Source organism: Amphiprion ocellaris, chromosome 1, assembly GCF_022539595.1.
Source record: "Amphiprion ocellaris isolate individual 3 ecotype Okinawa chromosome 1, ASM2253959v1, whole genome shotgun sequence".
Taxonomy (NCBI): domain Eukaryota; kingdom Metazoa; phylum Chordata; class Actinopteri; family Pomacentridae; genus Amphiprion; species Amphiprion ocellaris.
This window is the reverse complement of record NC_072766.1, coordinates 36,569,642-36,596,944: the sequence shown is the minus strand read 5'-3', so window position 1 is coordinate 36,596,944 and position 27,303 is coordinate 36,569,642. Positions and strand designations below refer to the sequence as shown.

The following is a 27,303-nucleotide window of genomic DNA, read 5'->3' as shown; positions in this document are numbered from 1 at the left end:
TAAGATGAAAATTCTAATTTGCTGATTCAGAAAAACCTTTTAAATGGCAAACATTATTTCTATGGGTTGTATTGACATTATAATGTTGCATCAACTCAATAATGTGAGTAATTTAAACTCAAATCTTTACATTAGTTGATTTAAATCTGAATTCAACTCGGTAAAAATACTGGCAATGATTCTAAAGTAGGAAAGTTTAAAAAAAATTTGCTTTCCAGATTTAAATTTTTTTTTCAAAATGTTAAAAAGTAATTTTAATTAGCAACATTTTTTTTTGCTGAATTAATGAACCTTATTAAAGCTAACGCATGAACAAAAACACAAGAAAGCCCAAAACTACAGAAAAAATATGTAATTAGGGCGATTTCATTTATTACATGTTAGTCATCCTCAAAATTTGTGTTCATCATTATGGTACATAAATAAATAACACACATTTTCCCTTTAAATAATGTGGAAAAACTTGTTGGAACAATTTAAACACAGTTGCTTTTCAAAACAAATTTGCTGTTAGTTCTGTTTAATATTACATTATTTTGATGGAAAACAAAAAAAACTAAAAATATGACGAAAATAGATTAAATTAATCAATTTAAAGGTCTCATCAAGTGCTGTAGGTGGTTGAAAAATGCATAACCTGATTTGCAGTAAATAATGGGCTTAAACATGCACAAGTGGTACCATCCTTTAAAGATTGAAATAATTAGTTTCTTTTTAATGTATTTACTTTATTTGACATTTTTTTTGTGCGTGTAAAAAGAGATTTATGAAAAGAAAAATAAACTATTTACAACTAAACAAGTAAAGAAAGCTCAAAAACTATAATACAACAAACTTTATATGCAACTTTTTAAACGAACTGTTGTTTTTCTGCTGCAGCTTCTGGTTCCTGAAGTTGATCACGCTGCTCGGGATGTGCACCGCTGCCTTCTTCATCCCCACAGAGTCCTTCCTGCACGGTGAGAATCTTTTTCAGTCCACGAATATCTACCTCCTCCTGAATCCTTGCAGAGGGCAGCAGAGATCTACAAACTCTGCTCACGTCGACTCGCTGCAGGGAATCAGTCAGAGCTCAGTAAATCTCTGCAGAGGTTTTATTTTGTTTGGGAATAATAAACGTGCTGCTGATACAAGCCTGATATCACAGCTGATTTATGAGCTACAGTTTGTGTCTCCCTGAAATAAATCACTGTTCTCTCCCTCAGCTTGGCATTATGTTGGTGTGGTGGGAGGATTTGCCTTCATCCTCATCCAACTCATCCTCATCACAGCTTTTGCACACACCTGGAACAAGAACTGGTGAGTGAGATGAAATATTTTATCACCCTGAATGTAAATTAATACTGTCAAATATACAAGACGAACCACTGATATTATCCAACCAAAAGTAGGTGGACGCTTGTGTTGAAGTTAGATGAAATCTTAATGTTTTGCTGGATCAGTCTGTGTTTGTGTCTTTATTATTTCAACACAGCGAAGTCTCTGTGCACAAACTCAGCTCCATAAAGAATCATGTGAAACACGGGTCTGCACAGATTCATGACTTCAGCCACTTCCAGCACCTTCAGGATGAACTGGAAGATCTTATCACAACATTCAGTGTGTGAATGGGAGGAAATAACTGCAGCCAACATCTGGTGGAAATACTGAACGCAGAAGACTTAGAGCTGTGCACAGTTTTAGAATTTTTAACGTTTAGATGTCCAAATGTTTTTGGCTTCATCACACTGATGCAAAAATCCAATAAATCCAATTTCACCATAAAATCTGAACCAAACAAATAAGATGATTTTCTGCATAAAAGTAGATGTATCTCCTTTGTAATCTCCAGTGATTGGAAACTTTCTGAACCAGAGTAAAACCTGCCCACAGACTGACAGCTGTGTTTCAGCTGGAAATAAAAAATGAATACTATTGATACAAAACTATACATTTAAGGAGGTAGAAGAAGTTTATTGATCAAATGGTGGAACTACAGGCTGTATATAAGGGATGGATGGACGTAGCCTTTAGGTCTGAGAAGTAAAGAAATGCTGAAGTCTTTTAAATCTGCATTCTCTCTAACAGCCAGCAGGGGGCGACTACTCTAGATGCAAAAACAGTCAGATTGTATAGAAGTCTATGAGAAAATGATCCTACTTCTAACTTGATTTGTTACCTCAGTAAATATTTTCCTAATTAGCTTATGATCTCAGTTGTGACTTTCAAGTCTCCTTCAATACAGCGGGATATTATTTTAGTAAATTATGGTCCAATTTACAGGAAAATGGACGATAAAACGGGATATGTTTTATGACGTGGCTACCTTATGACAAGTAAATATAGCATGTAGTCTCCTGGAGTAGTCTCCAGCAGCAGCTACATTTTTATCTGTTTTCTTCTTCATATTATTCATATTCCCAATTATAGGTTTTTATTTATAGGTATAGTGATAAATAAAAGCTAAATCAAGTTTGTTACAGATGTTGGATGTTTCAATTCTGACCACAAAGCAACAAAAAAGTGAGATCCCTTGGAAGCTGTGGTGTGGTTTGCACATTAGTGTCAGTTTGCATGCAGCCGCAAAATTTTAGTTACATGTCATAAAAAGGCACAAAACGATGAGACAAACCTAAAAAATACTGCATAAAACAATAAAACCCAGTGCATTATGGAATAATGCACTGCCAATAATCCTAAAACAACTTTGTTTGTCCAAAGTTGACACTTCAGAGACACGTTTTCCTTACAGGATGCTGCTGATGTGTTATTTACTTACATATAAATACCAGCTACAGCCTGAATCACATCTGCAGAGTCGCTCTTTTCTTCTACGCTGATGATGATGGATTCATCTTCTGTGCTGCAGAGTTTTGTAAATCACACACCAACTTCAGTAACGTCTGTTCCAAACAGACAGATGTGCGTGTAAACATACAGAAGCAACCATTTTTCTTCCAGCACTTTGCTGCTGTTTCATTCAGTTTTTCCAAGTTGGTGGCTTTAATATTTGTTTATTTGGCTTCAGTTTTACTCATAAGTACACTGTAGTGATTCTAAAAAAATTTGTATTAATCTTTCTTTTATTCTTTTATTTAATTTTGTTCATTAATTCATTTTAGCCAGAGAAGCTTTGATGTAGAATAATGCATCAATCTGTAATGTAATCTGTGTAAAACGTCTGAAATTAATGATTGTTTTAACAATGACATTTCTGACTTTTTCAATTATTTAGTTAATCATTTTGTCTAAAAAGTTTTAGAAACTTGTGAAAAAAATTTTGACGTGACTATTAGTCAAACTAACTGCCCAAACCCCAAAAATGATCACTTTTCTGTGATTAACAACAAAGAACAGCATCAAATTATCACATGTGAGAAGCTGAAATCAACAAATATTTAGGATTTTCTCTCTTTCATCCAAGAGATTAAATGCCTAATAAATGATTTTTTTGTAAAAGTCATAAATTTGATTTGTTGGACTGATGATTATTTAAGTGTTAACACAAAGTGAATAGCTGATGCAGGTATAACTTTAGTGTCTACCTCAACTAAACTTCATTTGTTTCTTTATTTGCTACTTTATTTGCCTGTTTTTGGTGTTGTTGACATTAATTTCATTTCTTTTTACTATCTGGTAGTGTTTTTTTATATTCACCTGCTGATTAGATTGATCAGATTTCCACTGAGTCTCCATTCATTCAGACTGATGTGTCACCTGACAGCCAGCTTGTCCCAGATGTTATTTACTGTATCCAGCTGTGGGTCGCCTCTGAACTCTGCTGCAGGCCGAGTTGTAGCTACAACAGCTAAGAGGATTTATTCATTCAGGACATTTTCCAAGGCAAATGCACACAGCTAGAAAATCCTCTTATTCCCTTTACAGCGGTGTGAGGTTTTCATTCACCTCCCCCTGAACATGGCCGCCGCTGCCGTCTGGGTTTGCAGGTCAGAAAATTTATAGATGTTTTTTGTCTTTTTTTTATACTTCTGAAATACCCGTCAAATTTCTTTTTTGTGCAGTCGTGTGCAACATAATCGCCCTGGCTGCATTATTATCTTCACAACTTCAGTGCTCTCTCTGCTGTTTCAGTGTGACTTTGTTTAACTTTTTGGCAAAATCACAGTTAGTGAGACAAGATAAAGGATGTTTAGTGCAGGAACAGCTGGAATTTGATGCATGAACTGTTTCAGAAATTTATTGGAGCTATAAGATGTTAAAGTCAGTCTCTGGTCCTTGATTAAATCCCTGAAACTCATCTTTGTGTATCAAAATTACATTTTTTGACGTTTTAATTAAAGCTGTGACTCTACCTTATATCCTTTAAGCCTTGATTATACACCTTGAGCGTGCACACACACAGCTGTCATCCAGGATATGTAGTTGGTTTTATCTGAACACTTTCACTCTGCTGCATATGTGGGTTTTAGATCAGTACGTATTCCATGCTTCCACAAAACTGCCCTTGTTGTAATTAAAGAGTTACATGTTTAATTTCACTTCTTGTCAACCAGCTTTAAGTATAATAAAATACCATTTAAAGACTAATATATCAATAATTAAAACACAGTTGTGTTTTATTGCTACTTTTACTTTAATAAAATATCCGAGTACTTCTTTCACCACTGTCTTTCATGCATTCACAAAAGTGCGCTTGTAAAATGTCAAGAATTTAACCACCAACCGCACAACTTGTGGACAATTTGTTGTGGCACCTGAGTCAAAGCCGCAACTACCAAGACTCACATGTGACTGATTTTTGCAGTGAAGAACTAATTCTTGAAAAAATAAAACAACTGAGGTCAAAATGCTCAAAAAATCTTGAGAAATTTCACCATACATAGACCAGTTGAGTCTTGGTTTGTGCTGATTTGATCACCTTAAGGTGTGTTTCTCTGCTGCACATCCCTGCGGACTGAATATGTGTTCATCTAAAAGCACTTCTTTGTCCTGTCAGGTTGACCGGGGCAGCAGAGAACAAGCGGTGGTACCTGGCGGTGATGTGCGCCACCCTCTTCTTCTACACCATCGCCACCATGGCCTTCACCTTCATGTACAAGTACTACACCCACCCCATCGCCTGCCACTTCAACAAGGCGCTGCTGTGGATCAACCTGGGCCTCTGCGGCCTCATGTCCTTCATTGCCGTCACTCCGTGTGTGAAGCAGAGTGAGTTGATGAAACACTCGTCTGTCTGTCTGTCTGTCTGTAGTCAATCCTCAGCGCTGGAATAACACTTAGAGCATCTCCAGCTGAGCAAACATCCACCTGTTCAAAGCCGAGTCGCTGCACATAATAATGGTTTGACGCCACCTGACGTTACCGCGGGTCGTCTGCACATGTTTGGCTTTTATGATTGAAACATGCAGATGGTTGCAGAAGTGAAAAGTACGAGAAGCGTATTTACACAACCGCAGGCTGATATGTTTGTGTTTACTTGGAATTTCATTTTCTTCGGCTTTAATTAATAAACTGCACTTTTATCTCGAGGAAGGAGATGCCAGACGATTGCAGATCAAGATTTTTCATTTGAATATTGTTTATAGCTGTTGTCGAGTGAAAATGCTGCTTCTGCAAATGTAATCATCTCTTTTTTTAATGCATAAAAAGAAAGAAAAAAACAAACATAGTCCAAATTCTTTTAGAAACAGGAGCTGGAAAAACATTCTCACCATGGTGGTTTATTAGCTTTATTATTATTATTATTATTATTATTATTATTATTATTATTATTATTATTATTATTATTATTATTATTATTCGCTTTTGATCATATCACATGATCCTCGTCAGCAGATTGTCTTTCTCTTTTTGCTGCAGAATTTTATAAATAAATTCATTTTTCAAGACAGTTTTCTCAACCTGTAGAGTACGACTGCAACTAATAATAATTTTATTTTTTCATTATAATCTATTGATTACTTTTCTTGGTTAATCTATTAATTGTTTGCTCAAAAAATATCAAAAAACAGTTAAAAAAAAATGCCAATTAGTGTTTCCGAAAGTTCGAGATGACAAAATGCCTTGTTTTGATCAAGGATGCTGTCATAGAATAAAAAAGAAACTGGAAAAAAAAAAATCATTTTTAGGTAGATGAAATCCCACCGATTGACAATTTTTGGTTTTTTTTTTTTTTGCTTGAAAAAGTTATTAAGACCACAAATCTATTATCAAAATGACTGGTGATTAGTTTAATTGTTGACAACTAACTATATTTAATTTATTATATAGTAAATGTTCAATGAAGTCCTTTAGCTGTTACTCGGTTAACTAGAAAAGCAATAATTGAAAAGAAGTTGAATTATGGTTTTTTTAATGTCTGTTCATTTTATCCTATTCATTTTTTCATCATTTATTTACTAACTAGTCCCTGGACTCTTGTCATTTTGCAAAAAGTGGTCCTTGGACAAAGCAAATCAAGTGTCCCTGCAGTAGAGGAAATATGCAAAACTGGAGGTCGAGTTTCAGCCCTTTAGTGCAAAACATATCTCCAAACTTTGACGTTTTTGTTATTGATTCATTACGGTTTGTTGCTGCTCCAATTTTGAAAGATTTACAACTAAAAAATGAACCCAAAAAATCTTACAGATCAGTTTAGACTGAGATTCAGTTGGATGTTTTTACAAAATAAATGCAGTAAATTTTATTTTGAAAAGCCAAATATTAAATATAATGAACATATATATTAAACGGAATCAATAAAATCACATACTGAAAGGAACAAGTTACTATCAAATACTTGAAGTGCATTTTATGACTAATATTTGCTAAGTCATGTGTTGCCTTCACTGCAGTAGTTTACCTGTAAACTTATTTTGATCCTTTCTCCCACTGCCAGTTTAGACAGAGTGTGCAGCATGTAGCCTCAGTTACATGTGGTCTTCTGGGTGTGTTATGGTAAATACTAGTAACCCTGACTGCCTCCGTCCTACAGAACAGCCTCGCTCTGGCCTCCTTCAGGCCTCCATCATCAGCTGTTACGTCATGTATCTGACGTTCTCCGCTCTGTCCAGCCGCCCGCCAGAGAAAGGTGAGTTAACAGACAGACGCTGAGCAGAAACACAGAGAGACTGAACACTGAGAGTCTGTCCAGTGTTAACATGACACACAAACGCCCAGAGTTCTCTCCTCTATACGTCCATTAAAACAGAAACACATGGAGAAGCTCATTGACCTGCATCATGAATAATGTTTCTGTCTTTAAAGCTGCAGGAATCGACATTTTTTAAATTAAATATGGCTCAAATGTGGAAAGTGTTGCTACTGAAGATAGAGAATTGTTGCCTTTGCAGGTCCACTGAGCATTTTAGTTGTTTGCCAACTTTACTGCTCTGGTTTATTTTCACTCTTCTGTTCAGCGTCTTTTTAGCATTTAGCAGTAAAATCTTTTATAAAGGTTACCGTGCAGCAGCCAGTGGTGGAGCCAGAGAGGTTTTACAGGGAGGCCAGGCTGAGACCATCACTCACACTGGGATGGTTCAATGTCTTGTAAATTTTTAACCAAAAATCAGCTGTTTATTATTTCAGTTTAACTGTGGATTTAGTTGAAACTCCTGTTTAGACTCTTAAATACTGTACAGATGAAACCTGCTCTGAAAACTGTGGATACAAACTGGTGAAAAATGCAGGACTGACCCAGAACCTGCAGCCAAAAGACAGTCATACCACAGCACTGATTCAATTTGCTTGAAACTGGAACGATGGTTTAAGTGTTGCCAACGCTATGCCTGAACCCCCAGAGCAAGGCCTAAGGCGACAGTGGCAAGAAAAACACCCTTTTAACAGGGAAGAAACCTTGAGCAGAACCTGGCTCTTTATGTGGGGGAACCATCTGCCTGCTGGCCGGTGGGTTGAGAGGGACAGAAGAGGTAGAGAGGTATGGTGATTGTGATCAGTCTGACATAGACAGCTTTTAATAAAATTATGTTCAACCAACAAACTACACTCAGTTAAATGGTATCAGCTTTACATCTTCAAACATTTTTTATACTGACAGGCAGCATAAACACAAGTGATTACTAATAGAAGTTAATCATTATTATTTAAAACAGATTTTTGTGTGTTACATACTTAAATAAGACAGAATGAGGTGATTATGATGGAAGTTCACAGCTTTAAACTTAGATTTATTTAAACACACAGGTAAGTAGTTCAAGGGGCGAAGGAAAGCTAAAATCTAATGATTGTTTTGGTTTTGCAGTTTCGAGCTCTGATCAGCTCAGTGGTTTTGGTGATTGTTAAAAAGATAACAGGCTTTTCAAACCTGCTTCCTGAGCTATAAGTTGAGTATCACGCAGATAAACGATCAGAAAGAAAAGACTCCTTCCAATTTAGACAAAAACTGATTAAAATCCCACAGAAATATTATTCGGTCTTGAAGGAGTTTGTGGGAATTAGAATGAATAAGTTAAATTGATAAACGCTGTAGAATTGTTTACAACCACCTTCACAGAATTCCAACTCTGCTCATCAACATTACGTTCCAATTATATATTTACACGTTAAAAATTACTACAAGACTGCATATATTAAACCACTGTAGAAACTTTTATATGGCCAAATAATGAGGGATATTTTCATTTTTATTAATATTATGATGTGCAGCATTTCTATGTAATCAGTCACTTTACCATTCTGTGTATTTATCCCAAGTTTTCAAACAAACTGTAAAATATTCAAATCCATTTTGTCTACGTGAGAGATATCCAATGTAAATGAGGACAACAGGAGGGTTAAGACACCTAAGTTTGACAATCCTGGCAAAATATAGCTACAGCTCCCAGTGTGATGTCACAGAGAGACGCTTCCGGAATAATCACGTGAGGATCAGAGCAGCTGAGTTCAGACACTGACATACTTTATTCAATAAGACCCACATTAATCTGTTGTCTTCAGCAGAAGTTACAAATATAAAAAAGGTCTGTTAGAAAAGTCTGTTAAAGTCACTCAGAACAAGTGAGAAGAAGAAAGAATTCATGAGAAGCTGCAGCACACAGTCAACAAAGAGAAAAAATATTCTGGTATTATGATTTTTATTATTTTATTTTTATTTTAACTACAAAATACTACTTATCTATACTGTGATTTACTCACAAAGGAAATACGGATATAAAAAAAAGGATAAACATTGTAATTGCTACGATGTTAACTCCCACCCAACTCCTCTTCAAACGGCGATAGCCTCTTCTCACCGCTAAGAAGAACCTAGAGGCTCTAGATCTCAAATTGTCTGGTCGAGGGATGGCTTCTGAATTAACCTGCAAAGCCATCCACACAGCATCCTTAAAAGATTCATCTTTTGCAGTCGTCGCTGCCTCCAGCAGCTTTTCTGCAGAGCCAAACATCCTGTCAAGGTCCTTCGCCATGGCCTTCGATATTTCGTCCATCTCCTGGGTTATTTTTGTGATGAAGTCAGGTGACAGGTAGCGTTCATCCAGAAGGATCAACAGTTGCTTCAGGATGAGCTGGAGTTCCTCTGTGGTGACTAACGCCTTGGATTTACGGAGGAATTTTGCCATCGCCTTCAGCAGCAGAGCGCTGATGACATCCTTTTCTTCGGGGGACAAGTAGAGCGAAGAATGTGATTCGGTTCTGACCTGGGAAGCGGCGGGTTCAGGACCAGCGACCAGTTCAGTCGCTGGTTCTTGATCGGAGGATCTGTCATCGGACTCAGACTCTTCATGGACCGACACCAAACTGTCGAGAGACTCTGAGTATCTGAGGGCTACAACTGGCGTAGAGAATTTGTCAGCGTCCTCATCATAGCCCTCATCGTCCTTGCTGGTCTGTTTGGAAACTTTTTCACAAGTTTCCCTGGAGTTGACTGTAGACACAGACTCAGAAGGCCTTTCTGCTGAAGGACATCTTTCTGAGCTTCTGACTACATACTCGCTTTGCTCTTCGTCCAGATCCACAATGCTCTCCAAAATCTTGTTCAGGCGTGCCGACGTTTTATCAAATTGCGTTTTGGCAGCCTTGGAAAATCGCCAACGTTCACGCACCTTTCTGTTTTCAGTCGCATCGTCTGTTGAAGTCGAGGCCTTTGATGATAAAAAGGCTCTGACCTTTTTAAAGCTCAGGGCCATGTTAAAGTGGGGTCTGCTCAAGTGAGTGGTGAAAATCACGTGGAATCGCAGGGAAGCACAAGAAATTGTGGACAGATCCGTGTGTTACAAACGTATTTATAGAGTTTCTGGTCATTATGACATCACACATGACATCACAAAGATTGTGATGTCATGTGTGGTGCCATTATGACATCACAAGTGACATCACAAACAGTGTGATGTTGATCCTTCTGATCATTTTCGGACAAACTAAGTTACAGGCACAACACTGGAGACATTTACTCATTTTCATGTGGTCACTACCACTGCACCGCTGACCGCTCGGAGACATGCCTCAGCGCATTGTCACGTCTTACTGCCAGACGACACAGGGAAGCTCCACCCACTTTATTTTCAATGAAGACAAAATATGGTAACCTTCCACACAAAGTAGTGCCAAACAAGAACACACATAATACTAGTGGCATACATCGTACTCAACAGATGTCATAATGACATTTGCATACACACTGCACACAAATATACAGACAACAACACACTCACACTCACACTCACACACACACACACACACACACACACACACACACACACACACACACACACACACATACGCTTTGCTCCTAATGTCTCACCTGTGGGCTCCAGGTGAGACAAAGAGCCTCCACATTAGTGCAGCAGCTTGTCAGAGGCCCCTCATCTTATCCGGGTTTACATCTAAATCACGCATGCAAATGTAGAGACACACACACACACACACACACACACACACACACACACACACACACACACACACACACACACACACACACACACACACACTCTGACATCCAGGTAGAGATAATGTGGATGAGATGTGCTCTGACACGCTGCCTGCTGGCCTGGTGGCCTGTGGTGAGGGCAGACGGAAGGATATTTGTTTCACATTCCTCCTGGATCCTTTAACAACATAATAGCAGAGGAATACAGCCTGGCAGCGTCATTACATGTTGCTCACATCCCGACGAACACCAACACAACGTTCAGACTATCAGTCGGTTTTACGTAACACAGGAAAGGCAGGTGGTTAAAGGAAAAACAGCAGCAAACGTGTTCTTTTAGTGCGGCTGTTTGAGATGTTCCTGAAATGCATTCTTCTCAGACGTTTTGTTAATTTTAGTGATATTTCCAGCTGGATTTTAACCGACTCATCACTTGGTGGTGTCTGTGGTTCACATTTAAAGCTCCCATGTGGTGAAAATCCAATTTTATTGTGTTTTCTGCTTGTTATAATAAAATATAAGGTAATAAAATATAAATGCATTCACTTCTGCCATTCCTCAAGCTGCTTTGCAACTAGCTAGCCTCCCAGTTAGCAGTAAGAATTTGACCCAAGTGCTATTGTAAGATGCATATTTTAGTCGTAATTCGTGCAAATAATTTACTAAAAATGTAAATATTTACAGACTACAGTGTTTACATACTTGTGTTTATACATTAGCTAATCATATATTACTATATTATATTAGACTTTATATTGCTTTGCACATTACACACTTACATGCTTAAATAGTTGTGTTTGTCTCCTTTGGAGAGTTGTATTTACAGTTACCTCAGTCTAAGCCTTTCTTGATTCTGATTGGTTCTTTTGGTCCGCGTCGGAATGAGGAAGTTGTTGTTAAGAAGCTGGAGAATAGGAGCAGTGCAAAAGTTAGTCATCTCCATTGTGCTGTTCCTGTCTAGAAAAAAGATCCAACCAGTGCTATGTAAGGCCGACTAACCAATAGTCGTTCAGCAAAAACTGACTCAGAGAGAGTTTCTTTCCTGAAGAAGGCAGGAACAGCAGCAGCTCTTTGGTTTTCAGAGCAAAACAGCCCGTTTATAACAGAACTATGTGGGCAGGAATATCTATATAGGGGTACAGAGGAACATTTCCAGCAACCATCACTCCTGTGTTCTAATGCTACATTGTGTTAGCTAATGGTGCTGAAAGGCTAACTGATGATTAGAAAACCCTTATGCGGTTATGTTAGCACATGGATAAAAGTGTGAGTTTTCATGGAAAACATGAAATCGCCTAGGTGACCCCAAACATTTGAAGTGTAGTGTATGTCTTGTTTGCATGTGATTTTTCTACTGATGTCCCTACATTTTTGCATTGTGAGTTTCCCCACTGTGGGATTAGTAACTGCTCATCTTGTTGTATGTCATAGTTTAGCGTATCTTAGCTTATCATAGCTAAATGCAGCTGCAATCGTGTTGTCATTATCACAAACACAGTTAAAGATTTTTTCCTCTTTTCCAGTTCTATGTAATTTTAAACTTATCAAAATGACCCCATATGCAGCTGATTTTCCTGGTTTTCCTAATGTTTTTAGCACTGACACACTGCAGTGTACAGTCTGTGAGAGTCTCGTGGCAACTCAGGACATTGTAGCAACTTGTTGAGAAAATATGCACTCTGAGTAGGTTATAAAAACACCTTTTCACCTCACACAAAGACTCACACACACACACACACACACACACACACACACACACACACACTGTGCTGCTGTGTAATATTTAATTTCCACCTACTACTGCTGAGTTTCCTTTTTCTGGGCTGCTCTAATTTGGGGGTTCGTCACCTGTCATGGCAACACCTCCAGAGGGGAACTGAGCGTCTCCGTGTGCGATCCGTCCTCGTTACTGTCTCCTCAGCTCTTTGTTTGCCTCGTCTGTCCCCGGAAGGCTTATTCTGCTCCATGAGCTCACCGTGACAAACACACGCAGTAATCCTCATGTTTCTGAGAGCAGGAATTAGTCTGGAGTGAAAAGACACAACTCAGAGAGCAGGATGTGTTCTCTCTGCCTCGACGACACTTGACCCCGGCGAGCACTTCTATCCTCATGAGGACCAGTTGCAGGATTTCCTTTTTGTTTGCAGTGAAGACCTTTAAAGTCAGGCTTTGTTGAAGGGCTCAAGTTAGAATTAAATTCAGGTTTGGCTTGTGTTTATGGCACCGATAGCCCTCATAGAGATAGAAGTAGAGGCCTGTGACTAAAAAGTCCAGCTGATCCAGAATGCTGCTGCTAGAGTCCTCCTAAGACTAAAAAGTCGATCACATCACTCCTGTTTTGAGGTCTTTGCACTGGCTTCCAGTCTCTCAGAGGACAGACTTTAAAATACTTTTGTTAGTTTATATAAAGCTCTGAATGGTTTAGGGCCCAAGTATATCAGGACCTCCTTCTACAAACTTCTTCTCTAAGGAGAAAATGACTATTCATATCTGTGCACTGTGCGCATTATGTGATGCTCTTTTCTTTGTTTTTTTGGTATGTGCTACTGTAACACTGAAAAGTTCCCTGCTACGGGATCAATAAATGATCTATCTATCTATCTATCTATCTATCTATCTATCTATCTATCTATCTATCTATCTATCTATCTATCCATCTATCCATCCATCCATCCATCCATCCATCCATCCATCCATCCATCCATCCATCCATCCATCCATCCATCCATCCATCCATCCAACATCCATCCATCCATCCATCCAACATCCATCCATCCATCCATCCATCCATCCATCCAATCAACCAACCATCCATCCATCCAACCAACCAACCAACCAACCAATTTTATTGCTTAAATTATCTTTCATTTTGATGATTTTAATGCATACTTTTAACGTCTACTTATTAAAGCAACTTTATAATTAATTTCTTCACCATTGTAAAGCACTTTGAATTGCCTTGTGCGTGAATTGTGCCTTGCCTGTGTGTGTATAACAGTGTGAGTCCTGTAATTAGCCAGTGTTTTCATTGAACTCTGGCTCCTTTTTCCTTCCACAACACACACTAAACACTAAAACTGCTCTCAGGAATCCGGTTCAAATGAAGCTCCAGAGGCTCGACTGGGTTTCTGTGTGCGTGTGTGTGGTGTGCGTGTGCGTGTGCGTGTGCGTGTGCGTGTGTGTGTGTGTGTGTGTGTGTGTGTGTGTGTGTGTGTGTGTGTGTGTGTGTGTGGTGTGCGTGTGTGTGTGTGTGTGTGTGTGCGCGCGTTTGGAAGTCAAGCATGTGCATGTGTGGGCATACAGTACATATTTGTGAGCGCTCCAGAGAGTGTCCAGAGGCTGAGTCTATAAGACAGAAAGGGAAAGTGCAGCTGAGGCCCCTTTTATGAGAAAGACCAGGAATTTCTCAGGAAATGAGACGAAGGATGAAGAGAAAGCGACGCTCGACCTGAATGTGACACCTTTTACTGCTGATGATTTTATAAAAGTAATAAAACATTACAATGTCAAAAAAAGACAATTTTTACATTTTTAAAACCAGCTTTTAAGTTTATTGTCTCACTCGACTCTTGTTTATAAATACGACACAAAATTTTATATTCTGGAAATTTAGATGTTCCTTTCTGACAATAAAAATATTCTATTCTATTCTATTCTATTCTATTTTGTTTACACAATCTAATTTGCAGCTGGATTGTCACAGGTTTAAGTTTACATTAGAAAAACTGGATCAGAAACTATGTGTGACTTTCATTTTAAACTCCAATCCAATGAAAATCCTTTTTTTTTTTAAACATTTTCAACGTGTCCTTATTGGTGTTTTTGAAATGCTAGAAACTACATAATGACCAAAATAAACCGTTTCCAATGAAAAATATTGACCCAAACAGTGTCACAGTTGAAAGTTTAAAATTGGAAAAATTTGATTTATAGTGATGACTTCAGACTTTTATTTAAAATATAAGAATTAAATCCAGTTGCTGTCTCATTTCAAACTGAGTAAAATAAATTGAGATTCATATTTGATGAAGCATTTCTTCAGCATTCTAAGAAAAATATACCATGAAAACTTACATTTATATTTGGTATGTCTTTATTTACAGAAGCATTCTGGGTATTGTTCCTTCCTATTTGTCCTGTCTGTTAACAAGGAAACATGGAAGTTACAATCTCTGATCAATGGATACTCTGCAATTTGTCATCCCTAAAGTATGATCTGAACTTAGCAAGAAAGCCCAGTTTTCGGCACCTAACACTTGGAATAAATTACAACCTCCAAGCCCTTGTTACACTGAATGAGTTTGAAGCTCTGGTAAAATCATTACAGTCTACCTTATCTGTGTGCAAGTGTTATATATGAGCAAGTTTTAATGTTCCCTTCTAAAGTAATCTCTGATCTCAACCTGGTTAAATGAATGCAAAATTTAAAATTAAAAAAAAAGTAAAAATCATGAAAAGGACTTTTACAGATATTCAGAGGCTCTGGCTTACAAAACTCAGCAGTTTGCGTTGATTATTAACATGATTACAGGTGAACATGTAATTTCACATTTTAGATATTTGCTAATAAATCAGCCTGGATATTAAAAACTTGTTCGACAGTGCTGCAACACAAAGCTGATCGTATTTATTTCTTTCTGTTCTGTAGAGCTTATTGTTCTCATACATTCATTTATTTTAAAGATTGTTCACTTGCTATCTGTCACACAGTAATATGAACTGCATATCTGATAATATTGTGCTGTTCTGATTTCAGTGACATAAATTAGCAACAACTAAAGCAAAGAGAATGCTTTCCTTGGGTGATGTTGTGGTAAAAATGAACATGTTGTGTTGTTTTTGTGTGCCAGTTGTGTATCAGGGCATGAACATGACCGTCTGTTACCCCAGTGTGGGACAAGACGGCATCCAGAACGAAGGCAACGCTGTGGCTATAATTGGAGCCGCCATCATGTACTGCTGTGTGCTGTTTGCATGGTGAGGAAAGAATCTAAAGAAACGCTGGGATGCATCAGAAGAAATCAAAGGAATTCTCTTGAAATAAATGTGTTCTAATGTCATTTCCCTGCAGCAATGAAGCGTCCTACCTGGCTGAGGTGTTCGGCCCGTTTTGGATGATTAAAGTTTATCGTTATGAGTTCCAGAAAGCCACCTGCTGCTTCTGCTGCCCCGAGGAGGAGGAAGGTTTGTACTGACACACTCAATATTGTTTTATTTTAGTCTTACAGAGAGTTTATGGTGTTTTAACGTCAGAATTATGAAATATTTTGACAGAAACAATAAAGTAAACCGACCATGCATGTTCATCTAGCAGCCTGACTGGCAACATAAACCAAACTAAATGTAGAAGGTTGAGCACAGTTTTTACATTTTTAAATCCAACTTTTATTTTCATCCACTTGACTCTTGCTGTGGTTAGCAAATATGACACAAAATCCACGCTTGAACTTGTTTTATGACACTTATCCAGGTTGTTTTCTCCTGACTAGATCCTTGCTTGTGTTGTATCTTCTCTCAGATGTACGTTGCTTTGGATAAAAGTATCCGCTAAATGAAATTGTAGAACTGTAAAATATATATGCTGGAGATTTAAATGCAAGCCACAGAATCCCCAACAACACATTGCATATAGATATACCATGAAATTCTGTTTACACAATCTCATTTGCTTCTGGATTGTCACATGTTAAAGTTTAAATTTGAAAAACCGGGTCAGAAACTATGTAGGACTTTTATTTAAAGACCCAGTCCAATGAAAATCTTTTTGTTTTTTTACATTGTCAACATGTCCTTATTGGTGTTTTTTAAATGATAGAAGCTACATAATGACCAAAATATGCACTTTAACGAAATGACTGAGTATTTCCAATTTGAAACTGCAGACATTGACCATTCACTCAACTGTGTTTTATTTGACTCTTACAGAGGCATCAGAACATCAGAATTATGAAATATTTTGACAGAAACAATAAAGTGACTGGCATATAAGCTACCATTCAAGTCCACCGAGCAGCCTGGCTGGCAGCATGAACCAAACTACATATATTTGGTCATTCTTAACAGACAATGGAAGTTGGTTACGACCAAAATTTGACTTAAATTGGTGTCGGATTACGTCAGTCAGTCACTCATTTCGCCACTTTGGTCCAAAACACCCATTTAACATGTTTTTTTTTTTTTTTCAGTAAATAGAGATATCATTGTGGATCATTCAATACATGTGAGCCAACAGGGACCTCCTACAACTTCTAGAAGGGCTGTAGTTTGTTAACATCCCATTTAATTCTCATTTATTGAACCTTTATTTAAACTCCAAGTACACTGAGGTATGCTGGTTTCATTTGCATTGTAGCTGAGTTAGAGAATTAAAGATGTTTGCACACAAATAAACTAAATATTAAAAGGCAAAGTTAGTAAAATAAAAACACATTTTAGTGCATTTGTATTTTAAAAACAAATAAATGAAATCAAGTCACAAATATGTTTACAAATATACATATTTGTCCTATAAAAATCTTAGGGACATCAGAGATGGTCGAGCAGAAATAGTTTCTAAAAATGCCATGATTTGAGATGGAATGAGTTGTTAATTTCTTTAAAAATTAATTTCATACCACCCAGCTCTGTTCAGTTTCCTGCAATCTGAATATGGACTAAAAACACTGATTTGTTGTTTTCCAGTTGAAGAGGATTTTGTGATCGACGACGAGAACAAAGGCTGTCAGAAGGTGATTCACAACGAGACCCAGCGAGTGGCTTACAGCTACTTCTTCTTCCACTTTGTCTTCTTCTTGGCGTCGCTGTACGTCATGATGACCCTCACCAACTGGTTCAGGTTAGTCTCCGACATTTACACACCCGGTTGAGTGTATAAATGTAGAAGCACTGAATCAAGCTTATTATTATTCCTCACATTTATTACTATAGACTCTTCCAACACGATGTTTGGCACCTAAATCCTGCAGCTTTGAGAAAACCTTTACAAAAAAAATGTTAAAACGTGTTGCTCGATCAGGAATGGTGTGCTGTGACTTTTGATAGGGATTCTTCATACGCTTTTTATGAAATTTGTAAAAAAAAAAAAAAAAAAAAAAAAAAAAAAACGCGCTCAAAATCCCCATTGAAATGAATGGGACTGCTAAAACCCAGCTATCTTTGTAACCCTTTAGCTCTGGCATATTTTACAGTAGAAACTTACTTTGCATTTTAAACAGGTCACAAAGCTTTGAATGTTATTTATCAAAATCAATGTTTTGATATCTTTTAGGTTTTTGTGCAGTTGCAGTTTAAGTTTGATGAACTTTTTTGAAAATCCATAATTATTCATTAAGCTAAATTTTGACCAGAATTTTTTTTAAAAAGTGCATCAAAAATTGTCTCCCTCTCATAATTTTTCCTCTACATAAATAATTTATATATAAAAAATAAAGGTATTTTTGTTCTTTTTCACCCAATGTGTCTTTCATTACCAGGATACGTATCATTTTTTTCATAAATCATCTCAGAGTACAGAGTGCATCGACCAAAACTCTCACTGACTCTCATTATATCTGAGCTCCAAACTGTCATGTGAAAATCAAAACGGTGAGCCTCTTTCCAGTTTGCCACAAAATCTGTAAAAAAACACAGTACGGATATGAAAATACATCAGCGCGTTCAGAATAAGATTGTGCTTCACAAGGTGAAAGAATTTTTTCAACACGACTTATAGTTTTTGAGCTGTGATTGTTTGTTTGAGGGTCTAATTGCTCACTGCAACCAACCGGTGACTCACAGCTGATTGGCCGATTGATACACTTTCAGAGTAAAAGCACGAAGATGTCAGGGTTTGCCATACATGCTGGCTTTTCAAAATAAAACATATCTATAAAACTATACCTTATGTATAATTATAGCACAACATATTAACCAACCAAAGCTGCATTGACACCATCATTCTCCTTCATATTTCAGTAACTTCTAAGCTTCCTCTCTTCTGTAAACTGTCCTCCTGCAGCTATGAATCAGCGGTTCTGGAGACCACCTTCACCCACGGCAGCTGGTCCACGTTCTGGGTGAAGATGTCGTCCTGCTGGGCCTGTGTGATGCTCTACCTCTGGCTGCTGCTGGGTCCTCTGTGCAGCTGCCAGTCCGAGTCCAGGCCTCGGCGATCCCGGATCAAACGCCGCTCAGCGTCCTCCCGCCACGTCACCGTCAGCGTCTGACACCAGGCGAGATGTTGACAGGAGGTCAGACGACTGGGAGCCTCCCTGCGGCGCCCAGCGGGAGGAAACTGACAGGAATGGAGGCCGCGGAGGTCAGAGGTCAAAGACTCACCGTGCTGTGAGGAGCACCAACGAAGAAGAAGAAGAAGAAGGCTGAGCTTCCTGTTGACAGAACTGGCCACAGGCGTGAAGTCACAGGATCCTGAAATGAAACCACTAACAAGGACGTGACGGTGGTTTGGAAACATTCTTACAGTACGAATTGCCAAAGGGATCAGAAGGAGAGGAGGGATTTACAGTGAGCAGATGAAAGGACGGAGACATTTATGAGTTTTTATTGTTTAATTTGAGTAGTGTTTTTTATTGTTTGGCAGTATTTAGTCATTTAATATTATAACAGAGGAGGAGGTGAAGATGTTTGCTGAAGTCTTGCTACAGAGGATCACAGCCCCTTTTTTTTCTTCTGATACATGAAACCAGAGAACCTTGTCCCTCCTCTGATCATAGAGAAATAATTGAAGGTTGTGAGCATGAACAAGTCTTTCAAAAGCTGCAAACATGGAACCAAATGCAAGTTCAAACATGACTTACAAAGCAAGAACGGGAATCACCATAAATATCTGTAGAACAAGCACAGAAATAAACTAAATATGCAGATAGATCCTCTCCAATCCTGGTGGGCGTTGCAGCTAAACGCTACAAAAGCTGTCCTCTTTGATTTAATCTGCACAATCTCTCTGAAGGGTTTTTATTTTTCACATATGCATAATCCAACTTTTAATTCTTGAAAATTAAAAATAAGGAAAGTTTAAATTCCAATCTGAAATATTAGTTTCACACATACAGATATAGTCTGATGATATAAGCACAGTCAAATTCATTTACAAACTAGTTACAGTGGAACATTTAAGCACTTTAGACAGATAACAGAACTCCTTGTAAAACCACTACTTTTACATTTTGCACAAATGAGTCCAAGTCCGACATGTTGATTAGAGCAGGGAATGACCGATATGATTTTATCAGGAGTGAAACTAATTATTAGTAATCAAGAAGACCTATAATCGATACACTACCGTTCAGAAGTTTGGGGTCATTTAGAAATGTCCTTATTTTTGAAAGAAAAGCAGTTTTCCAATGAAGATAACATTAAACTAATCAGAAATCCAGTGTAGACATTGTTAATGTGGTAAATGACTATTCTAGCTGGAAACAGCTGATTTTTAATGGAATATCTCCATAGGGGTACAGAGGAACATTTCCAGCAACCATCACTCCTGTGTTCTAATGCTACATTGTGTTAGCTAATGGTGTTGAAAGGCTCATTGATGATTAGAAAACCCTTGTGCAGTTATGTTAGCACATGAATAAAAGTGTGAGTTTTCATTGGAAAACATGAAATTGTCTGGGTGACCTCAAACTTTTGAACAGTAGTGTACGTTTGCAGTAAAAATGTAAATCTTGGTGTCAAAACACCAACTCCAACTTAAACCCTGGTTGAAATACCTTTAATAATTAAAGGAGAACATCCAACGGTGATTATTGCCAATTTCTTGTGATGTGTAACCAGTCAGGTGACTAAATATATAGAGAGGCGGCAGCATCAGATCCAAAGAAGCTCATGTTCGATTATTTGATTTTATCTGCGATCGGTTTAAAAAAAAACAAAAAAAACCAATACAGCTAATCTGCAAAATGCTGAGTATTGGCTCTGATAAACATCCAGAACGATAACTGGTCGACCCCAACCTCAGAGAGCTTTGGTCTGGTGAACTCGACACATATTTGAGCTTTGAATAAAGTTTCAGTCCTTATGCTGACTTCTAGCTACAGCTCTCGTAAATGCTGATCTCATAAAAAAGGTCAAAAAACGTTCTCAAGTTGTCAAAACTTTGCTGTTCCTCCACTTTCCCAGATTTTACCTGCTTGAACATCTACTAAGGACTTTCCAGTCTCGCTATATATGAATTTTAATGGGACTAAATCTAAAATGAGCTGGTGGAGTTACAATGAATGAAAAAGTGTGTATTTACACAGAATAACTGTGTGAGCTTTATTTCAATTAGTGCTGACATTTACAAAGCAGAACATTTACAAACTGAACCAGTTTAGCTGCATCTTGTGATCCGTTCAAACACTTCAGCTCATGATTCTCGCCTGCGACTCAACAATTTGTTCATGTGTTCAAACAAAACCTGAAGTGTCCGAGATCACAGGAGCAGAAATGAAACAGATTTTTAAATGCTGAGTGACGGAAGGTTTCCGAGAGCGACTTGGCTACAGTCAAACAGAAAAATACCATATTGTGAAAGGTCAGGACAGGAAGAAACACTTTGTGTTTGATTTACAGTGAGAAAGAAGCTGTATGTTCTCATTATGCTGCCCTACAGCTCATCATCCACTTACATATTCACCACTAATGTCCATCCCCTCCAAGAATGTCTGAAGCTGAGCTGAGTGTCTGTGATGACTCCTGTACAGTTAATGAGCAGTCATCTGGCACAGTTAAAAAAAAATATATGTACATTTATATTATCTGCAGTTTAGTTTAGTGTTTCATTTAGATGTAAAGATTTTTGTAAATACACTGTTTTCTTACAAAAATCGCTGTTTTTGTGTCTTTTCTCTAACTTTACCTCCAAATTGTGAACTTCTTCAGGAAGTTTCTATGTAAAAGCCGCCATTATTCCAACACTGCATAGACATAAAAAAACTCTTTTGGCACATGGATATGAGGTTTGAGAGCAAATGTGATAATTCAAAAGCACTACACAAGGCACAAAGAGGAAGCTGTCGCAAAGCAAATTATACTGTTGTAGCTAATCAGTGCCACACAATAAAATACTGTATATTCCAAAAAACTCTCTTTCATGTAAAGTATCAAAGAGCAGACCTGATTTAACACACTATAAAAACACAAATAAGCAACGCAGACGCTACGAAGGACATCACACGAGCGACACACAGGTAATGTGTTATGATTTAAGCTTATTTTTATATATAAATACATTGTGAAGCAGTATTATGTTAGATATCATGAGTAGAGATTAAAGAAAAATCCACCGTCTGATCCAGTCAGTCTGTAATGCTCACTGTTTCAGTTTTGGCACATTAATTCTACTTTTATACATTTTTCAGAATGCTTTATTACTTAAAATGTACCTAAAGTTGTTGCAATCAGCTGCAGATTTACAGATGTGAAGCTAGAATGGTTAAATTTAGTACCAGCATTACTATCTGGGCTGTTTGCTCCAAATATAGTACAGAAACAAGTCAAATAATGGGAAGAGCTGCTGGTTTTGAAAACATTTTTTCCCCATTTCCAAGTTTTAATATCATTAAAAATAATGAAATGTCAGGTTTGTGTTACAGTATTAATTATTTTAACTAAACCAATCAGCCACAACATTAAAATCACCTCACCTCGTTCAAATGCACTTTTGTGCTTGGCTCCTGACATTTGTGTTTGACACCTAATAGAGTTGCACAATGATGGAAGAGACTGACACTGTAATATGAAAAAATACTGACATTTACACCAGGAAACCTGAGTAATTCTTTTTAGAGAGAATTAATCCTTCACGAATGATTGGGGTGACTTTGTAAGCTGACTGCATCTCCATAGAAAATCTGGAATAATTTTTTAAAAAGCTGATAAAAGCTCTTTCTCATATGGTGTAAAAGTGGCAAAGGCATTCACACTTTGCAATGTTGATACTGAAAGGCAGCAGGTACCTCGACCGGCCAAACCATTAAAGCTGCTGAGAAACAGCTTGAGGAACACGACCAAGAGCCCTGGCCTGGATCTGGCTTCCAAACTCCCACAGATCCAGATCTAAGTGAGCATCTATGGGATGCATCGTTACAAACCTCATCCACGGGGTTCCACACTGCAACCCAAAGGTTCTGACGGCAGTTTTCCGGTGCCAGATACCAAAGGACACCCCAAGAAGAAACATATCTATGATCCGACTGACAACTTTGTGATCCTAGAAAGCAAAAACTAAACAATGCTGTGGTGGCAGCCAACTCGCTAGCTATATTATCTTCACAAGCAACGTTTTTTTGACAAATTTATGACTCAAAGTTGGCCCGAGGGACACAAAAACCCATCAGTGTTTGCTGCTGATGTTTTATTTGCTGCCGTACAAACTCTGCTGAGTTGCTGGAATTGGTTGGTGCAACGTCTGATAAATTTAGGCAGGAAAAGGCAGAAAGAAAGTCTAAATTCTGCTGAGCGGAATTCAAAGTCTCTGTTTTTAAGGTGGATTTTTCCTTGAAGTTTACAAACAAACACACGCACACACACACACACACACACACACACACACACACACACACACGCACCCACACACACACACACACACACACACACACAAATGCAATATAAAAAAATAAATGGTAGCTGTGGAAACACAGCATTAACAAAAAGGCCATTTCAGTCAATGTTCTTCTCTTTGGTTTGTGTTTAAAGGTGGGCACAAGCGTCCACCTAAAGTGCTCTACATGGTACAGTAAGGCTTTTAAATAAACATCTTTTTGGTTTCTTAACGTGGCGAGTTTTTTTTTTTTTTGTTTTTGTTTTTTTTAAAGAGGCTTTCCAGCTCCATCCATCTCCAGTGAGGCCACTCTGGATTCACCACCGATCACAAGGAGTCTGATGAAGCTCTGAAGGTCCAGAAATGGAGGATTAAAGGTGAATGAAGCTTCAGTTTGAGCCTTCATCCTCTGAGTTCTGCAGGTTGTTTGGGTCCGGTGTTGCTGCAGAGCCGTTCCAACGGTCGCAGCTGCTCGTCCTCTCTGGGTCGGTACGGCACCACGTAGCTGTCCTCCTCCAGCAGGATCCGGTTCAGCGTGCGCTCGTAGTTGATGTGGCGTCGCACCATCATGATGTACTGCCGCCCCACCTCCAGCTGAGGGCAGTCGCACACGTTCGGGACCCACAGGAACTCCCGGTGTTCCAGGCGGAAGCGGTTCCGGTAGGTGTGGATGATCTGGACGTCGTAGCGGGTCTCCTCGCCTCGGTACAGCTTCCCCAGGACTCTGCCTCTGAAAACTATTAACAAATACAAATATTTCAAGTCTAAGAGAGTATTCATCGAGAGAGTCTCTGAATATAAATATCTAGGCATCAATCTGGAGTCAAAACTCAGATTGAAATTTTAGATTGTTATTGCCATATTGTTAGTCTGCAAGCTACGGCAGAAAATTGGATACTTGTACAGAAACAGAACCACTTTTCCTATATTTTGAAGACAGCAAGTCACCTTGTCTCTCCTGGATTATGGAGATGTCATCTACAGAAACTCCTCTGCCTCCAATCTGAAAGCTTCACATTCAGTTTGTCACTCAACCCTCAGACTCATTACCTCTGACAGCTATTCCACTCATCACTGCTTATTGTATAAAAAAGCTGCCTGGCCACTTCTAGCAGTAAGGCAAGACAGGCATTGGTTTTCTTCATCCATCCATCATCTATACATCACTTAATCCTCATTAGGGTCGCGGGGGGGCTGGAGTCTATTCCAGCTGATTGAGGGTGAAGGCAGGGGACACCTGGACAGGTCATCAGTCTATCACAGGACTACATATACAGGCAAACAATCACACTCACATTCACACCTACGAACAATTTAGAATCATCAGTTTAGATTGTGTAGAAAACGTTAAAGCTTGGTGTAGTCATATCTGTTGACCAGTTCGGTTGAAAGTGACTGTTTTTAACTGTGCTCCTTTCTTTGTTGTCTCGTTGATTGTCGTCATTTTCATCCTGACTGAACTCTCGACATCATCAATGATTCCTCGAGATTTAAATAAAGGTTGAATGAATTAAATTTTGTCATAAACTTCTGAGAAACAGCAAAGCTCAGTCTTACCAAAGTCCTTCTGACAATACTGTCTCTGGCGCTCCCTTCGACCTTTAACTCGATGGCATTTCCCACAATGCCCTGAAGGATGAGCAGAGCAGAAGTAAGCGCACATGTACAGACATGATATATACTGTAAATACACCTTACAGAAACACAGGAACATACTGGCCCTTTTACTGGGAGTTAGACGAGAAGCTTGGCCTCTGACTCACTGCTTTTATTGCAGATTTAAATCAGGTAGGTGTTTACCAGGTAGAAAATAAGGGACATTTTGCTTCTGTGGTAAGAAAACAACCTAAAAAGTTGTCACAAGCTTATATAAGATTGAGATGACAATATGTAAACTGTAGGTCAACTTATTATGCTTTAATAATCAGTTCTGTGCAAAGGTTTCATGCACTACAAGTTATATATTTGTAGTTTTTATTTATCACTTAACATCATACAAAATGCAGAACTACATCAAATCAATATTATGTCCTGTACTCGTGTCTTTTTTAAAAGTGTTTTCCAGGTCAATTGTTGCTTCATGTGATCCAGACTGACTCCCTGATATTGATTTCTGTTCTCTATGGGTTCAGACCATCTGTTGCAGGACTCCTTGTTCTTCATGTGGCTGTTGATGTTTATTTTTGCATGTTTTGGCTCAATATCAAGCTACAGAATGAATTTGGGACCAATTAGACGCCTCCTTGATGGTGCTGAAGGATGGATAAGAATCTAAAGTACATAAAATAGTGTTCAATTCCCGTGTAAAATATGCGACGTCTCCCAAACAGAATCAGCCAAAATGAAAATGATGGAAACCCGCAACATGTAAAGGAAGTTAAAATTAGGTCTGATAGATCCAAAGGTACCTCCTAACACTTCTACAGCTGTTTTATTTTAAGCATTTATTGACTTGTTCATCTTCAGAAATAGAAAACAGGATGTTTGTTCCAATGAGCAGTTCCCCAAAGAACCAGAACAACTGAACATCAACAGCTGCAGCATCTAAGAGTCTTTGTAGTGCTAAAAATAGGCCATAAATTAAAGCACTATTCATGGGTGTAGATGTCAAGGGATTAAAGGATTTGTCCTCTTAAATATTTAGAACAGTGTCTTCTTTCAAATCACTTTGTAAAACACATTTTTACAGACTTTCTTTTATGTGACATGTTTTACTATGTGCTTTGGCATATTCTCTGCTTCTCTTGTTTTACTCATATCAGATGATATTTAAACAATTTACGCTGAAATTCTGCATTTTCACTTATTTTTATTTTTCAGTTTCTCCACTGTTTGCTTCTCTGGTCTTTTTTTCCCTCTCAGTTTTACCTGACTGACTCTCTGTTGTTTTAGTTTTGTCTGTCAATGCACTTTGTAAACCCTGTTTTCAAAAGGTGTTTAATATTAAAAGTTATATTATATTGGCCCCACAGTTAGTAAAACCATAAAATGAAAAGAGGACTTTTGTGAAAAACCACTAAACTTAGCACTATTAGTAAAAGAAGCAACAATGCCTCAGACCTGGACAGTTCTTTCTTCTTTCCTCATTCAAAATATGAATTATGAGTTCAGACAATGACTAAATCTATTGTGGAAAATGTAATTAGATCCATATATATTCCATTATATTTTGAATTGTCACCTGTTTTCTGAAATTTGTGTTTTCCTTCACACAAATAAGGACATATAGACTATAAATTGATGAAGAAAAGATACAAATTGGTGCAGAAAAAAGAAAATGAAATGGAGTAGACCCCAAAATATTCAAATTAAACCTACACCCACAGTACCAATAGCTAGCTAACTAACGAAAACATACAATAACAACTGAGAGGTTGTTGCTTTCAACTGCTTCAAGTTTTTATCTGAGGTTTGACTAAAGAGGTCCATGTTGATGTTCTCATCTAACTCCCAGCAAAAAATCAAATCTCCCGTCCGTATCTGGTCTGCCTTTAATGCTTATTATGTCATTGTTTAGCTGAGCTCAGTTTGTTGTGGAGGTGGTGAGGAGCTGATAGACGTACTTCCAGGTGAAGGCTGAGGCAGCAGGTTCCTGTGGTTCTCCTCTCGCTCCAGACGAGGCAGGACGGGCTGATGAGGACGCTGGTGGCGGTTGTGGTGAGGAGTTTGACGTGGCGGCTTCACAGGCCTTAAATCTAGAAAACATAAATCACAAACACTTTAATCAGCAGAGGCTTCATTCTAAATGAGACATAGTTTCAGTCACATGCTTTAAATGAACTTTGATTTAAATGTTTAACTTACAGGAAACATCCTCCTCACTATAAACATGCCATTAAAAACCACTATAACATTACTTATTGACACAAGAATGCCTCACACAGGGGAAGGCCCTGTTTCTTCAGTATTGGATTATTTATTTACTCCCAAATATGATCATGAATTATGAGCCCACACAACCAGTGAATCTTTTTTT

General features: G+C 38.1%; 2 protein-coding genes across 3 annotated transcripts in view; one reads left to right on the top strand and one right to left on the bottom strand.

Annotated features, from left to right (window-relative positions):
• serinc4 (serine incorporator 4) overlaps positions 1 to 23,388 on the top strand; it is a 45,583-nt gene extending 22,195 nt beyond the window's left edge. For both annotated transcript variants that reach the window (XM_035955757.2, XM_023287053.3), the window contains exons 4-11: positions 880 to 959; positions 1,206 to 1,299; positions 4,937 to 5,148; positions 6,914 to 7,009; positions 15,655 to 15,781; positions 15,876 to 15,988; positions 17,486 to 17,639; positions 18,801 to 23,388. In XM_035955757.2, coding sequence (XP_035811650.1) covers positions 880 to 959; positions 1,206 to 1,299; positions 4,937 to 5,148; positions 6,914 to 7,009; positions 15,655 to 15,781; positions 15,876 to 15,988; positions 17,486 to 17,639; positions 18,801 to 19,008 — 1,084 coding nt within the window. In that variant the 3' untranslated portion in view covers positions 19,009 to 23,388. The remainder of the gene's footprint in view (positions 1 to 879; positions 960 to 1,205; positions 1,300 to 4,936; positions 5,149 to 6,913; positions 7,010 to 15,654; positions 15,782 to 15,875; positions 15,989 to 17,485; positions 17,640 to 18,800) is intronic.
• The window catches only part of adamtsl5 (ADAMTS like 5), a 62,482-nt gene continuing 56,211 nt past the window's right edge, over positions 21,033 to 27,303 (bottom strand). Inside the window, exons 11-13 of the mRNA XM_023287055.3 lie at positions 26,891 to 27,022; positions 24,885 to 24,956; positions 21,033 to 24,064 (exon numbers count right to left, since the gene is read on the bottom strand). Coding sequence (XP_023142823.2) covers positions 23,730 to 24,064; positions 24,885 to 24,956; positions 26,891 to 27,022 — 539 coding nt within the window. The 3' untranslated portion in view covers positions 21,033 to 23,729. The remainder of the gene's footprint in view (positions 24,065 to 24,884; positions 24,957 to 26,890; positions 27,023 to 27,303) is intronic.